Source organism: Oncorhynchus masou, chromosome 24 (genome assembly GCF_036934945.1).
Source record: "Oncorhynchus masou masou isolate Uvic2021 chromosome 24, UVic_Omas_1.1, whole genome shotgun sequence".
NCBI lineage: Eukaryota > Metazoa > Chordata > Actinopteri > Salmoniformes > Salmonidae > Oncorhynchus > Oncorhynchus masou.
This window is the reverse complement of record NC_088235.1, coordinates 26,474,212-26,491,418: the sequence shown is the minus strand read 5'-3', so window position 1 is coordinate 26,491,418 and position 17,207 is coordinate 26,474,212. Positions and strand designations below refer to the sequence as shown.

The 17,207-nt window shown below is 43.4% G+C and overlaps 2 protein-coding genes across 2 annotated transcripts in view; one reads left to right on the top strand and one right to left on the bottom strand.

The window, feature by feature from the left end:
- Positions 1–11,731, top strand: part of LOC135511945 (ubiquitin carboxyl-terminal hydrolase 42-like) — an 81,218-nt gene extending 69,487 nt beyond the window's left edge. The window contains exon 18 of the mRNA XM_064933479.1: positions 11,488–11,731. The gene's annotated coding sequence lies outside the window, so the exon portion shown is untranslated. The remainder of the gene's footprint in view (positions 1–11,487) is intronic.
- The window catches only part of LOC135511948 (cytohesin-3-like), a 54,626-nt gene extending 37,668 nt beyond the window's left edge, over positions 1–16,958 (bottom strand). Inside the window, exons 1-3 of the mRNA XM_064933483.1 lie at positions 16,639–16,958; positions 784–866; positions 512–576 (exon numbers count right to left, since the gene is read on the bottom strand). Coding sequence (XP_064789555.1) covers positions 512–576; positions 784–866; positions 16,639–16,657 — 167 coding nt within the window. The 5' untranslated portion in view covers positions 16,658–16,958. The remainder of the gene's footprint in view (positions 1–511; positions 577–783; positions 867–16,638) is intronic.
- Between the last annotated feature and the right edge of the window lie 249 nt (positions 16,959–17,207).

Sequence of the window (17,207 nt, the reverse complement as noted above, 5' to 3'; positions counted from 1 at the left end):
TCCCTCATGGGACCATCCGCCACCTCATCAGGAGCATGCCCAGGCGTTGTAGGGAGGTTATACAGGCACGCGGAGGCCACACACACACTACTGAGCCTCATTTTGACTTGTTTTAAGGACATTACATCAAAGTTGGATCAGCCTGTAGTGTGGTTTTCCACTTTAATTTTGAGTGACTCCAAATCCAGTCCTCCATGATAATTTGTGTGATTTTGTTGTCAGCACATTCAACTATGTAAAGAAAAAAGTTTAAATAAGAATATTTCATTCATTCAGATCTAGGATGTGTTATTTTAGTGTTCCCTTTATTTTTTTGAGCAGTGTCGTTCAGTCACATTTTGGGTAAGGACATTAGATATGGTACACCTGCTAAGACTGATTGAAATCACTGCATCGGCACAGATCACCTGATTGAAAGCACTGCACACCACATACTTGTTCAGTCTTGCATTTAGAACAGTGAAAAGCAAATGCGAGCACCAGTGAATGAGACCATGGGCTGTTCACCCACCTCTCTCCTACACACGTTAGTTGCTCGATCTCAGTCATGACTTCAGCTATCTCAAACTTCAAGCGCTAAGAGGGGAAGAAAAGGTAATATAATTGGTATCGTGGAATAAGCTCATTCAGAGAAAATTATTCAACCTAATGAACAGAGACAGACAGGGATTAGACATTCTGAGAAAATGATACAAGCTACACGAGCATATCAGAAAAACAACACTCTTCTTTAAAGCTTTTCCAGCTAATAAGCCGAGCCACAGCAACTTCAAGGCTACCCACCTCAATATCATCCAGCAGCTCTCTCTTCCTCCGCCGGATGTTTGACAGCTCATCCCTCTCTTCCAGTGAGAGATCCTCAGGTACTGAAGAGAGATCACAGAGATAGAAACCTTCTTAGTTTTACTGCTGATACATCTTCTTACACTGCATGACACCACACACTATCTAAGCCTGCTACAGTACAAGGACCGTTACACACACTAACTAAGCCTGCTACAGTGCGAGGACCGTTACACACACTAACTAAGCCTGCTACAGTACGAGGACCGTTACACACACTAACTAAGCCTGCTACAGTGCGGGGACCGTTACACACACTAACTAAGCCGGCTACAGTGCGAGGACCGTTACACACACTAACTAAGCCTGCTACAGTGCGAGGACCGTTACACACACTAACTAAGCCTGCTCCAGTACGGGGACCGTTACACACACTAACTAAGCCTGCTACAGTACGGGGACCGTTACACACACTAACTAAGCCTGCTACAGTACGGGGACCGTTACACACACTAACTAAGCCTGCTACAGTACGGGGACCGTTACACACACTAACTAAGCCTGCTACAGTACGGGGACCGTTACACACACTAACTAAGCCTGCTACAGTACGGGGACCGTTACACACACACTAACTAAGCCTGCTACAGTACGAGGGCCGTTACACTAACTAACTAAGCCTGCTACAGTACGAGGGCCGTTACAAACTAACTAACCAAGCCTGCTACAGTACGAGGACCGTTACAAACTAACTAACCAAGCCTGCTACAGTACGAGGACCGTTACAGACTAACTAACCAAGCCTGCTACAGTACGAGGACCGTTACAAACTAACTAACCAAGCCTGCTACAGTACGAGGACCGTTACAAACTAACTAACCAAGCCTGCTACAGTACGAGGACCGTTACAAACTAACTATCTAAGCCTGCTACAGTACGAGGGCCGTTACACTAACTAACTAAGCCTGCTACAGTACGAGGACCGTTACACACACACTATCTAAGCCTGCTACAGTACAGGGACCGTTACACTAACTAAGCCTGCTACAGTACGAGGACCGTTACACACACTAACTAAGCCTGCTACAGTACGGGGACCGTTACACAAACTAACTAAGCCTGCTACAGTACGAGGACCGTTACACGAACTAAGTTACTAAGCCTGCTACAGTACGAGGGCCGTTACACTAACTAACTAAGCCTGCTACAGTACGAGGACCATTGCCGTTACACTAACTAAGCCTGCTACAGTACGAGGGCCGTTACACTAACTAACTAAGCCTGCTACAGTACGAGGACCATTGCCGTTACACTAAGCCTGCTACAGTACGAGGACGTTACACTAACTAACTAAGCCTGCTACAGTACAATGACCGTTACACTAACTAACTCTGCTACAGTACGAGGACCATTACCGTTACACTAACTAAGCCTGCTACAGTACAGGGACGTTACACTAACTAACTAAGCCTGCTACAGTACAATGACCGTTACACTAACTAACTCTGCTACAGTACGAGGACCATTACCGTTACACTAACTAAGCCTGCTACAGTACGAGGACGTTACACTAACTAACTAAGCCTGCTACAGTACAATGACCGTTACACTAACTAACTCTGCTACAGTACGAGGACCATTACCGTTACACTAACTAAGCCTGCTACAGTACGAGGACGTTACACTAACTAACTAAGCCTGCTACAGTACAATGACCATTACACTAACTAACTCTGCTACAGTACGAGGACCATTACCGTTACACTAACTAAGCCTGCTACAGTACGAGGACGTTACACTAACTAACTAAGCCTGATACAGTACGAGGACGTTACACTAACTAACTAAGCCTGCTACAGTACGAGGACCATTACCGTTACACTAACTAAGCGTGCTACAGTACGATGACCGTTACACTAACTAACTAAGCCTGATACAGTACGAGGACCGTTACACTAACTAACTAACTAACTAACTAACTAAGCCTGCTACAGTAAGAGGACCGTTACACTAACTAATTTACTAAGCCTGCTACAGTAACATAACCGTTATACTAACTAGTTAACTAAGCCTGCTACAGTACGAGGACCGTTACACTAACTAATCCTGCTACAGTAACATAACCGTTACACTAACTAAGCCTGCTACAGTAACATAAACGTTATACTAACTAATTAACTAAGCCTGCTCCACAGTATGATGACCGTTAATCTAACTAAGCCTGCTACAGTAACATAACCATTATACTAACTAAGCCTGCTACAGTAACATAACCATTATACTAACTAAGCCTGCTACAGTAACATAACCGTTATACTAACTAATTAACTAAGCCTGCTATAGTAACATGACCATTTCACTAACTATCAACCGTTACAGTACGATGACTGTTACACTAACTCTGCTTCAGTACTATAACCGTTTCACTCAGTTTATCAGAGTCACAAGCATCAAAGCAGATACAAGTTTACAGTTTTATTAGTCGTATGTACAGGATACACATGGTATTCACCATCCAACAAAATGCTTACTGGCAGTTTCCTTATGGACAACGCAACAATATGAAATAATAAAATCTAATAAGTCTTAATTAGTGGGAAAAAAGGCTAACGGTCTTAATTATTCCACATGAAAGTGTTTTCCAACCCTTTATAAATGCGCGGGGGTATATTCTATTAATAAAACCAATCCAGATTAATTTCTTGCATTGAAAGTGAATTTATTTCATTAACGCAACCTTCGCCCTCAACTCTACCCGCCCAGGGGCTTAGAGCTGGAGTGAAACATATCTCACTGTGTGTGTAACCACCAGAGAGGGGTCTCTGTGATCCGACTTCATTAACCCAGCTGAGAGGCAGATATTTAGTGTGCGTGTAGCCTCTTCATAAAGCAGGAACATGACAAGCCTGATATCACAGCCAAGCCTCTGCATATACGAGCTGTGGAAACAGTCTTTACTTCAGAGCTTCCCTTTATACAGAATTTAAGCAATGTCTTGCCATTTAAAAGTGAACCAGGAAGCCTAGCTCAAGAGAGGCCTCAACTCATTTGGCACGAGGTTGTACACGGCTAAGGGGTCCAAACAGTGATTGCAGCTGCGATATTAATAACAATAACACAAAAGCCTGTGAAACGGCAAAATAACTGTTCCTAACTAGCATATGTAGTCCTGTGTCCGGGCTGGACGGGGGGTAAAGGGGTCTGGTTTTCAGGGAGTGTGACAGACAGGGACTTCCTTCTGGTCCATGATAGTAGGCTACGTGCTGCTGTATAACAACAGAAGGGATGTAGAGCGACAATAATCACTGACTGGAGTTCAACATCCAAATAGAGCCATTAATTAGCTGGCTAACCTCGGGGTTAACCTCTTCGGTTATTCAACCTACTGGAACTTTGACTGATGCAATTAGTTGCCATTTAAGTTTCAAGTTGACACACAGCAGGCAGCTCTCAATTGAGAAATTAGACAAATTTGAAGTGGCAAAATGTTATCTATGATAGAAATGACATGTTCCATTTCACCACTCTACTGTATGTATCTTACTGTTTCCCCAGAAACCCACTCGTGTCTATTTCGATCATAATGTGGATCATCCAATGCAAATTTCATTATTGCCTTTAACCGCAAATATTTTAGACTCATGTTATTTCTCATCATTTGCTTGTTGGATGGATGACATTCTGCATGGAGAGAATGTAGCCTGGTTTTGTCTGAGGCCTGAAGAGGTCTGTATTCAGGTTAATATGACCGTCTGGGAAGACTTATCTCTGACTGATCGGCTTCATCGTGGATGTTAATGAGACAGTGAATCGGAGATAGCCTGGTTAAACCAGACTGAATGCTACAGACTGAGCAGACCATGCGAGTACAGCATTCAGTTTGGTTTAACCAGGCTAGATGGGAGGCTGAGCTGCCTTCAGAAGCCTCCCTACATCACATCTGCTCTGACCATTACGTCACCCTACAAAACACACCTTCATTTATCAGATCAACAAGCAAGGCAAAAGGTCAGCAAGGTACATTTAAATGGGTAATAAAATGGACCCTTCTGGTCCAGTGGTAGTGGACATTAAACATGAAAATAGGGGTCTACAAATTATATTTCTAATTCAATCCCTCCTGGCAACTGCCCTCCGTCTCATCCAAAGAATGAGTTTAGTTGTCTCCAGTCGACAGACAGAGGAGTCGTTTTCTTTTTTAACTGTCATCGTCCAGATCTCTGACAGTCACAACAACTGTGACACTAGCAGGGTCCAGATCTCTGACAGTCACAACAACTGTGACACTAGCAGGGTCCAGATCTCTGACAGTCACAACAACTGTGACACTAGCAGGGTCCAGATCTCTGACAGTCACAACAACTGTGACACTAGCAGGGTCCAGAGCCCTGATGGTCACAACAACTGAATGGTTCCTTTATCAACAAAACGGTTGTCCTTTTATCGGTTCATGTCTCTTCACCACTCTGCACGGTCTAGCTGCCACAGGTATGTCAAAGTTGTATCTGAATTGGATTTAATTTGAGTTTCATCTGAGTTCCACTGAAAGAGCTACACAGTGAATGAGATCTACTCCAGTGTGCGGAGCGATGGCTTGGGTTGGGTGGGTGCAAAGCAGGGGGCAAAATAGATTTCAACATGTGCACCACAGAGCAGAGCCTCATTTAACCCCCCCCCAGAAAAAAAATCCCAATAATGAGGTCCTCACACAAAAATTACCAACTGTTCACTACCCTCCCTCTGCCACTAGGGTAGCTGATGACACAAAAACAAATTCTGACTGAGCACCTAACAGAATCTCAGATGGGATGGTGATACATTTGGGGGCAGAAAGCCCCCCTCAAAACATTGTTAAATCAACCCAAAAGTGTACATTTCATCACATTCTTGACACTTTTTGGACTGGATAGTGTAGTAAATCATAAATCAGACCCTTAGTGACACTAAAACCCCCACTCATCCCAGCTTGACCAGTGGAACAGAGTGGGACTTAGACCAAATCCCATTCTCACTTACAGACTGTACATGAGCCAACTTCCCATGTTAAGAGCTAAACTGGGTAATGGTCACAGCCCGGTCTGTTAATGTGTTGGAGCATGAGAGAACCCCGTCACCCAAACATAAGGTGGAATGGGTCCGCAATCAAAAACATGTTGCATAAAGCGGATTTCATTATTATTGGTTTTTCCCCACTGCATCAGGGATCGCGTACACCGACGTTTCAGCTTTGCAGTCTTCAGTGTGTAAGTGCAATTTTCTTTTAATTCAAAACAGCATATATAAAGAACTACTGAAGACAGCAGGTGCTTTTAATCAGGAATGTGGCTTTTCTGGTCTACAAAGAAATACAGAATTATAGGGTGTGGGAGTGGGCACGAAGAGCAATTCATGAATCAATTGGCTTAGGTGTCTCCTCATTTGGATAAATTATATCAATTCCTGAGAATTAACACAAAGGACATCAGGCACAGTCATTCATAAATAGTTGGACTGACTCATCAATGATATGCAAAATCTGATATGGACAGTGTTCTTGTATAACAGCCTAAATGCGGCCTATAAAGGAGGAGGTGAAGTCTAGTTCTGTGTTTACACCATGTGGAGATACAGAAATTAATTGATCTACCTACATGGCTTCTCTTTTAAGTCATTTGTTGTCGTAATCACATCCTGCCTGGTGGATGAACTTTTTAGATCCAAAGCAATTCATTAATATACGGATTTTGTTCTATAAAGTGTCTCGCAACTGGCGAGGTGATATCTTGATATCTGATAGTGGATTTATGTTCTCCGAGGCGTACTTTAAGGAACAGAATGTTTTTCCAATATACATCTTATTACAAGAACACTAACATATAAATACCTCTATTGGTAGTGCAAGTTCTACATGGCCTTATCTCATAGGTCCTAGAAGTATGAGGGCATCCTTTTATGAATGCCTCTTCTCTCTCTGACCACATCTGATTTAACCAATATGTTTGATAGATTTCTTGATCATTTATAGGTGATTCTGGAAGTCAGAGGAGTCTGAGGATAATATACATGTCAGTGTTAACTGACAATAGACCTGATGTCATTACGGCCATCATTGAAAGTAAGTATATAGTTTACAGAGAAGTTTTTGTTTTTGTTGAAATGTAAGTAACTGGCTTCTGTCTTGAAGCTTTTTAGGAGGAGAGGGTGATGACTATCAGCTGTCAGTATACATTTTTTTATATTTTTTTATATATATTTGTAGGTTTTCCATAAACTGTAGTACTATAGAAAAGTAGAACCCAGTCACCCCACTGGCCCCAACAGGGAGATGGGATGAGATACAGGCCAGGCAGGCTGTCACAGAGCAGGGCGATGGGATGAGAGACAGGCCAGGCAGGCTGTCACAGAGCAGGGCGATGGGATGAGAGACAGGCCAGGCAGGCTGTCACAGAGCAGGGCGATGGGATGAGAGACAGGCCAGGCAGGCTGTCACAGAGCAGGATGATGGGATGAGATAGACAGGCCAGGCAGGCTGTCACAGAGCAGGGCGATGGGATGAGAGACAGGCCAGGCAGGCTGTCACAGAGCAGGGATATGGGATGAGAGACAGGCCAGGCAGGCTGTCACAGAGCAGGACGATGGGATGAGAGACAGGCCAGGCAGGCTGTCACAGAGCAGGAATATGGGATGAGATACAGGCCAGGCAGGCTGTCACAGAGCAGGACGATGGGATGAGAGACAGGCCAGGCAGGCTGTCACAGAGCAGGGCGATGGGATGAGAGACAGGCCAGGCAGGCTGTCACAGAGCAGGGCGATGGGATGAGAGACAGGCCAGGCAGGCTGTCACAGAGCAGGACGATGGGATGAGAGACAGGCCAGGCAGGCTGTCACAGAGCAGGACGATGGGATGAGAGACAGGCCAGGCAGGCTGTCACAGAGCAGGGATATGGGATGAGATACAGGCCAGGCAGGCTGTCACAGAGCAGGGCAATGGGATGAGACACAGGCCAGGCAGGCTGTCACAGAGCAGGGATATGGGATGAGATACAGGCCAGGCAGGCTGTCACAGAGCAGGGATATGGGATGAGAGACAGGCCAGGCAGGCTGTCACAGAGCAGGACGATGGGATGAGATAGACAGGCAGGCTGTCAGTGTGGCCCTTGGCGCAAACCCCTAATCTGAAGCCTGCTGTCACCAATCCCTTTAACTTTATACCCCTTGGGCTCCCCTCACTGGCCCCACATGTGCACACGCATGCAGAGACAAACACACATCATACACACACGCAGATGCAGGCATGCATACAGACACATGCACACTGGTGCTGCCAGCTGGCTTTAACCCCCACAGCTCTTAATCCCAATCTGACCATGGGGCTGAAGACCACAGTGGAAGTGTGATATATACATACAGAGGGGTTGTTGGCAGTGATAACATGGACACAGTAACAAACATCTGTAGTCTTGTTTAGCGGTCCGGTGATGTGACCTGGCAGTATGTCAAGGCACCAGAATGTGGGGAATGATTAGTACAGAACAAGCCAAGGGGTTATGATGAGTGTCTGTATGTTAGTCAGTGCAGCTAATTTAAAGGGGTTTATTTTCATGATCCGAAGATCTGGCATCTCTATGAACTTTTCAATAGTTGGGAATGTTGCGCCTCAATGCTTTGTGGATCCAGATAAAGTGAATTGTGAATGTGTGATCCCTATACCATTATTTTCCAGTAATAGCTCACATCATTGCGTGAGAGGACAGCAAAGATTTTGGGGGGTAATATCTTGGGGTTTAGCTGCCTCTGTGGGTCAGGACTCAAAAGAGATCTAGGATCTAGTACTGAGGGGTTAAACTAAACTGTCATCCACTGATTACATTGTTTTAATCTGCTGTTTTCGGGAGCGGACCCCTACTAGGGGGTGATGCATCCGTCTGGGTGGCCCCTCTGTCCTGGTCTGTCTGGACGTCATGTCCCCTTATATCCAACATCTGCTCAGGGTCACCTCTATGATGTAAGTATTGGATTTGACGTGCTGGGGGTCTTATCTCCACGACCATAAGCCTGCTGCCAGAGCATTCATAATGGTGCCGTTTCTGGCACCCACTTCTAATCAGAGGGCTGGATGGGGGTTGAGTGACTGAGAAGACCGTATACGAACTCCTGGCTGGCGATTGCTGCCTGGAGGTCCAGGATGTTGTTGCTTGTCTCGTCTTACCAGGCAGAGTAACATTGTCTTTGGCTGACCTGCTGCAGGCTTAAAAGACTAGACACACAGGCCACTTCAAAATAACAGTAACCGAACACCTACAGTGCCTTGCGAAAGTATTCGCCCCCCTTGAACTTTGCGACCTTTTGCCACATTTCAGGCTTCAAACATAAAGATATAAAACTGTATTTTTTTGTGAAGAATCAACAACAAGTGGGACACAATCATGAAGTTGAACGACATTTATTGGACATTTCAAACCTTTTTAACAAATCAAGAACTGAAAAATTGGGCATGCAAAATTATTCAGCCCCTTTACTTTCAGTGCAGCAAACTCTCTTCAGAAGTTCAGTGAGGATCTCTGAATGATCCAATGTTGACCTAAATGACTAATGATGATAAATACAATCCACCTGTGTGTAATCAAGTCTCCGTATAAATGCACCTGCACTGTGATAGTCTCAGAGGTCCGTTAAAAGCGCAGAGAGCATCATGAAGAACAAGGAACACACCAGGCAGGTCCGAGATACTGTTGTGAAGAAGTTTAAAGCCAGATTTGGATACAAAAAGATTTCCCAAGCTTTAAACATCCCAAGGAGCACTGTGCAAGCGATAATATTGAAATGGAAGGAGTATCAGACCACTGCAAATCTACCAAGACCTGGCCGTCCCTCTAAACTTTCAGCTCATACAAGGAGAAGACTGATCAGAGATGCAGCCAAGAGGCCCATGATCACTCTGGATGAACTGCAGAGATCTACAGCTGAGGTGGGAGACTCTGTCCATAGGACAACAATCAGTCGTATATTGCACAAATCTGGCCTTTATGGAAGAGTGGCAAGAAGAAAGCCATTTCTTAAAGATATCCATAAAAAGTGTCGTTTAAAGTTACAGTGTGGAAGGAAGACCGTAAGACACAGGATGGTAAAGAAAACAGGACTTACTTTAACAAACCAGAAGGGCAGAGAGAGAGAGAAACAGCTGAGTAGATGGGCTAGTTAGCTGACTGGCTGTATCTGTTGTAGCCATTTAGCCTATGGCTGTAGCAACCAGATACTGTGCCAGCCAGAAGGTCCTCCAGGCAGGGTTAAAGCTACAGACCAGCTGCCCACAGCATGGCAATAATGACTTCCATTAAGAAGTCCTCTCACACCACTCACCCTACCGCCACAACAAAGACTGCTGGCCAACTCTGTCCTGTAGACTCAGGGCAGGAAACCACTAATGTCTGGATTCATATGAAACTTCATCACCCCAAAGACTCAAGCAGTTTATTTTGATGTTCTTCTCAAAGAACATGTATGTTTCCTTGCCCAGAGGGTGAGATTGATAAATGGCCATGAATTCAACATAAAGGGGTAAAGTAATAATTGACTAAACTAATCGCACCCGGCAGTTCTGTCAAGTTACCAATTTCTGATTAGAAAAGCCTTTTGACAGATTCAACTGCCCCTCAACACCTCAAACTATCCCCCAAAGAATAAACACATACATTTTCAGGCCATAGAGCATGGAAGGAAAGCAGTTTCCCATTTAGAGTTTCTCACAGTCAGTTAGGGGAAAAGCGTGTTGAGAGAGACGGAGTCACTAAAGTTATCAGGATCCTGACAGAAAATACTGTCAAGACACACAGCACTTAGTAAAAACACCATTCAAACAGAGCACTTTCCTTCTATCCCCCTGATAAAAGGCAAAGCTGAAAGTGTCCCTGCAGAGGAACTAGAGGCTCAAAAAAACAAAACAAAAACAGCATCAAGCGAGTGCTGGCCAATTTGTAGCTCTATATTGTAGTGGGTTCTCGTCTTTCCACTTCTGCTTTAACTCTACTAGCCTAACTACACAGGTCTAGAAATAGGCTAGTAGAGTTAAGGAAGAAGTCTATTTATAGACGTGTAGTTAGGCAAGTAGAGTTAAAGCAGAAGTCTAACTACACATGTCTATAAATAGACTTGGTGCTATAAAACACCTGGGATTTTGGGTCTGTGTCACATGAGAGCAGACATCTGTCTTGTGGCATGTAAACAGAACAGAGGATTGCACCAAGTGTAGAGAAGTAGGAGTAAACACGCAGTAATTAATTCCATATTCTACTCTGCTCACTGCCATAGTTTCTGTGTGTGCGTTCTATGCATGAGGGAGTATGCATGCCCATTATCAGCCCATATAAGAAAATGGCCTAATCCTACACCATGGCCTAATCCTACACAATGGCACCCCCCCCCCCCCCCTCCTAGTTAGCAGCCAGGCAGTCAACTGATGGAAAACAAATTATGCCCCAACTTTGACCATATGCTGCACAGTGCAGCTCCATGACATTACACTCTGCACTGCACTAATTTCAGTTGAAGGGATTTGGCTTGAATTTAAAAAGCATTTTAACCAGCGCTGTTGTACGTGATTAGCTGGGGTAAAATTAGCATGCCAGCATAAATGCATTGACTTTGTGTGTCTGTGTCCAATGTGCGTGGGTTGTTTTAATTAACGCAGTACAACATGTAATCGTTTCCATGCACTTATCTTCCCAGTGTGATCACAGGACCTCAAGCCTCTTTGTTCTGCTACCCCCGTCGCTATGCCACTACCCCCGTCGCCATGCCACTACCCCCGTCGCCATGCCACTACCCCCGTCGCCATGCCACTACCCCCGTCGCCATGCCACTACCCCCGTCATCCAGTGTCTTCCTATGTCCAAAGACTACTCTGTGCTTTACAGATCTTCCCTGTATCTATGAAAACATTTGAATAAATTAATTTGACTACTGCCGCATAGGCAAAGTGTGAGCTTAGTTATTTAAGCATGATCGTGTATAAATTATAAATAAAAGAAAGCTGTAAAACCTATAAACTGAGAGGGAATAATGGAAATGACTGGCGTTGGCAATGTCCTTATATGATGCTGTAACAAAGGCTTGTATTGTACATGTAGATACTGCTTCCCTAAAGACCAGGTTTTACGTTAACAAGCTATTGTTACGCAGCCCTTTAAAATCTTTCCTCTTCTGTCCATTGAGTTTGAATGTATATATAACAGGGTTGGTTGTTTCCACTTGCCTCTAAAGAAATGTATTTCATGTTCAAGCATTCTTATTGGTTAGTTCAACTCTGATGACAATAAGGTGTGTTGTGATTGGCCCCGCTTGCAGATAGGTGGAGATCGTCAAGTCTCCCCAATATGAAAATGTGATGCAAGGGGTAGGTCACGTTCTGAATACTGTTTTCTATTTTACAATGTGTACAAGTTTGCTGTACATTACTGACTTATACATGTGTGGGTATATGGTACCTGTTAGGGATTGAGGGGCTTTCTGGGATGTGCTTTGGCATAAGAATGCTGTAAATAAGTGTGTTAGCAGCATACACCGATGTAATGGTCACATAAGCCCACTGCTAACACAGTTGTCTTCATGCTACAGGTTTTGCCATCAATACTGTTCAGCCCTGCACAACTAACGTGCTGTTTCCTATTTAACAATACCGTTAAGCCCTGCACAACTAACCTGCTGTTTCCTATTTAACAATACCGTTAAGCCCTGCACAACTAACCTGCTGTTTCCTATTTAACAATACCGTTAAGCCCTGCACAACTAACCTGCTGTTTACAATTTAACAATACCGTTAAGCCCTGCACAACTAACGTGCTGTTTCCTATTTAACAATACCGTTAAGCCCTGCACAACTAACGTGCTGTTTCCTATTTAACAATACCGTTAAGCCCTGCACAACTAACGTGCTGTTTCCTATTTAACAATACCGTTAAGCCCTGCACAACTAACGTGCTGTTTCCTATTTAACAATACCGTTAAGCCCTGCACAACTAACGTGCTGTTTCCTATTTAACAATACCGTTAAGCCCTGCACAACTAACGTGCTGTTTCCTATTTAACAATACCGTTCAGTCCTGCACAACTAACGTGCTGTTTCCTATTTAACAATACCGTTAAGCCCTGCACAACTAACGTGCTGTTTCCTATTTAACAATACCGTTCAGTCCTGCACAACTAACGTGCTGTTTCCCATTTAACAATACCGTTAAGCCCTGCACAACTAACGTGCTGTTTCCCATTTAACAATACCGTTCAGCCCTGTACAACTAACGTGCTGTTTCCTATTTAACAATACCATTAAGCCCTGCACAACTAACGTGCTGTTTCCTATTTAACAATACCGTTCAGCCCTGCACAACTAACATGCTGTTTCCCATTTAACAATACCATTAAGCCCTGCACAACTAACATGCTGTTTCCCATTTAAGAATACCATTAAGCCCTGCACAACTAACGTGCTGTTTCCTATTTAACAATACCGTTAAGCCCTGCACAACTAACGTGCTGTTTCCCATTTAACAATACCATTAAGCCCTGCACAACTAACATGCTGTTTCCCATTTAACAATACCATTAAGCCCTGCACAACTAACGTGCTGTTTCCTATTTAACAATACCGTTAAGCCCTGCACAACTAACGTGCTGTTTCCTATTTAACAATACCGTTAAGCCCTGCACAACTAACGTGCTGTTTCCTATTTAACAATACCGTTAAGCCCTGCACAACTAACGTGCTGTTTCCTATTTAACAATACCGTTAAGCCCTGCACAACTAACGTGCTGTTTCCTATTTAACAATACCGTTAAGCCCTGCACAACTAACGTGCTGTTTCCTATTTAACAATACCGTTCAGTCCTGCACAACTAACGTGCTGTTTCCTATTTAACAATACCGTTAAGCCCTGCACAACTAACGTGCTGTTTCCTATTTAACAATACCGTTCAGTCCTGCACAACTAACGTGCTGTTTCCCATTTAACAATACCGTTCAGCCCTGTACAACTAACGTGCTGTTTCCTATTTAACAATACCATTAAGCCCTGCACAACTAACGTGCTGTTTCCTATTTAACAATACCGTTCAGCCCTGCACAACTAACATGCTGTTTCCCATTTAACAATACCATTAAGCCCTGCACAACTAACATGCTGTTTCCCATTTAACAATACCATTAAGCCCTGTACAACTAACGTGCTGTTTCCTATTTAACAATACCGTTCAGCCCTGCACAACTAACGTGCTGTTTCCCATTTAACAATACCGTTCAGCCCTGTACAACTAACGTGCTGTTTCCTATTTAACAATACCGTTCAGCCCTGCACAACTAACCTGCTGTTTCCTATTTAACAATACTGTTCAGCCCTGCACAACTAACGTGCTGTTTCCCATTTAACAATACCGTTCAGCCCTGTACAACTAACGTGCTGTTTCCTATTTAACAATACCGTTCAGCCCTGCACAACTAACCTGCTGTTTCCTATTTAACAATACCGTTAAGCCCTGCACAACTAACCTGCTGTTTCCTATTTAACAATACCGTTAAGTCCTGCACAACTAACCTGCTGTTTCCTATTTAACAATACCATTAAGCCCTGCACAACTAACCTGCTGTTTCCTATTTAACAATACCGTTAAGCCCTGCACAACTAACGTGCTGTTTCCTATTTAACAATACCGTTAAGCCCTGCACAACTAACGTGCTGTTTCCTATTTAACAATACCGTTAAGCCCTGCACAACTAACGTGCTGTTTCCTATTTAACAATACTGTTCAGCCCTGCACAACTAACGTGCTGTTTCCTATTTAACAACAGCAGAAATAAATGATGCTCAACTGGGACCACTGGCTGAAGTGATTTATTTTGAGAGAACACAACGCATGGAGGTTACATATACACACATACAGACCAATAGGAATCAAATCTATGGGGAGTAATACTAATGGTGAATGAGCCGTTGAACAGCACTCCAATTCACTGAAGGGCAGAAACAACCTTGAAGAACAATTGTGAAATGTCCCTTTATATTCAACATCTCCAGCACCACCTCAACATATGTGAAAATGACACGTTCATATGTTCAGCAGTAAAAAAAAAAGAGGAAGATAAGTGTTTCCAATTATCTCAACCAATTAGTAGGCAATGCCTACTCATAATTGGTTAAAGTCACGATACACACTAAACACTCACCTTCAGCCATTTTCACATTCAGTAGGTTGATGTTGGGCCGGTCCTGGAGATGATTAATATGAAGTTGAAAAATAGTGAAACTTGACTTTAATTTAAATAGACAAATAAGTTTCGATAAGGGTTATGTAAAGCGTGAAAAGGGTTAACGCTTACTGCAACATGATGGACCAGTGAGACATGTAGAGGGTCCCCTCTTCAGCGTCTGCTAAACTCTCCCCGTTTAACCCCAACAGATAACCTGCTTTTCTTCTCAAGACAAATGTTTACAATACATGGCCTTCGCCCCCTGCCTTGGGTTGTCTCTTATTTCGCATCATGCAAGCAGTATTGAATACCACAGGCTGTGGTTTAGCACTGTCATTTGAATCAATCCATTCGGAACAGGTGCCACTGAAGGTTCAAATGAATGAGCCTGTTTTGAAAGCCTTCCAGCCGAAAAAGTCGACTTTCCTGTTGAAAAAGACACGTTTGTCTGATATTTTTTACCCGTCCAGGGCATTGAGCAGCCGTTTCAATAGAACAGCTTTGCAATGGAAAGATTAGCCTAGTTTAAAGCTCCGGCACTTACTTCAAAGCAAGTCAGCGCAACAGACATATTGACGACGAAGCTCATTGCTGTATGCGTTTTTACGCATTCACCACACGGAGTTCAATTAATATGCTGAGTATAGCAAATTTAACACCTTCCTAATAGAGTTGCGCATCCCCCTTACAAGTGATCATAGCTTTCACCTGGTCAGTCTTATGAAAATAGCAGGTGTTCTTAATGTTCTGTATACTCAATGTATATGCCCTCCTATTTGATGATTAAGAAATGTGTCCAGTAACTATCCTCCACTAGAGCTCTTTATACCCTAGCTCTCAAACTCCAGGCAGCATACTGCCTTCTCCCTTCAGTTTTCCGCCATTAGCTTCGCTCACGACTGCCTCATGTGATCTACAATCCCGATGCTGCGTTAACGTTTACAAAAACGTCAACAATCGCTAGCAACACGGCTTTCAAAACTTATGGCCCTTTCAACCGCGAGAAGAATTTTTCCAACAAAAAATATATACACTTACTGTAGCAGTTTTGCACAGATCCATACAACTATGGGTGCCTCTATCCGATAAAACTACACTTCCCGAGTTAAGTTTACACACAGGTGTTCGCCTCTTGTCTTCAGTCTGTCTTCAGCAAACAAGCACTGTAGCGTGGAGATATGGCCTTGTGGGAACACTAACCGTACACAGGTGTGTATCAATTTACCTTTTTTTTAATGATTTCTCGCTGATATGAAAGATAAGGTCCTTATGCTTCCGAAACCGTACTGCAAGCAATGCATGTTAAATGTTCAGAGTCTGGGATCATAATTAACAAAATGTCCCACTTCAGAAGCCACCTTCGCCCAATGACTTCATAAGTGGAATGGAATGGAACGGAGTCATGATCAAAGGCTATTTTTACCCTACCTATATTTACACCCATTTATGACAACAGTTGACAAAATACCATTGCATTTCTTAATACCTTACTGTTAGAGGGAAACATATACATTTCTGATTAAATGCATGCAGTGGTTACAACTATTCATTGACTCATGCTTTACGGCGCATAACCTATATCAGTCCATCCACACACCAAAGCAAATGACCATGAAAGAGAGACGGTAAGTGAGTCTTACTTTGATATTCTTCGTCCATCTCTTGAATGCAGTGATGAGTGTCCAGAAATCAGATCGGTGGGTCAAGGAAGATGTGTTTTATTACTGACTATAAACTGTAATGACAGACCGACGGCTCACACAGAGAGCTGAGCTGTGCAGAAATGCAACAGTGGCATGTGTCAATGACAAAATCCCTACATGAGAAATATGCTGCCACCAAATAAACATCTATGTATTATGTGTAATAAAAATGTCAAAGAATTGGATGTATTTAATCCAATGAGAATAGCTATCCTGCCACTACAGAACCCTCTCGATCCTGGTTACTCCAAAGCGATGTAAAGGATTGCGGATTCTTTACTCTGCGATGGCAACGTTTACCATACGTCATCCCTTCGCTCCGCCTTGGTGGTGACAGACAACCCCTCCCTTCATACAAATGTTTCATTAATTCCAAGTAGCCTGCACATATACAGTGAATTCGGAAATTATTCAGACCCTTTGACTTTTTCCACATTTTGTTACGTTACAGGCTTATTCTAAAATTGATTACATCGTTTCCCCCTCAATCTACACAATAGCCCATA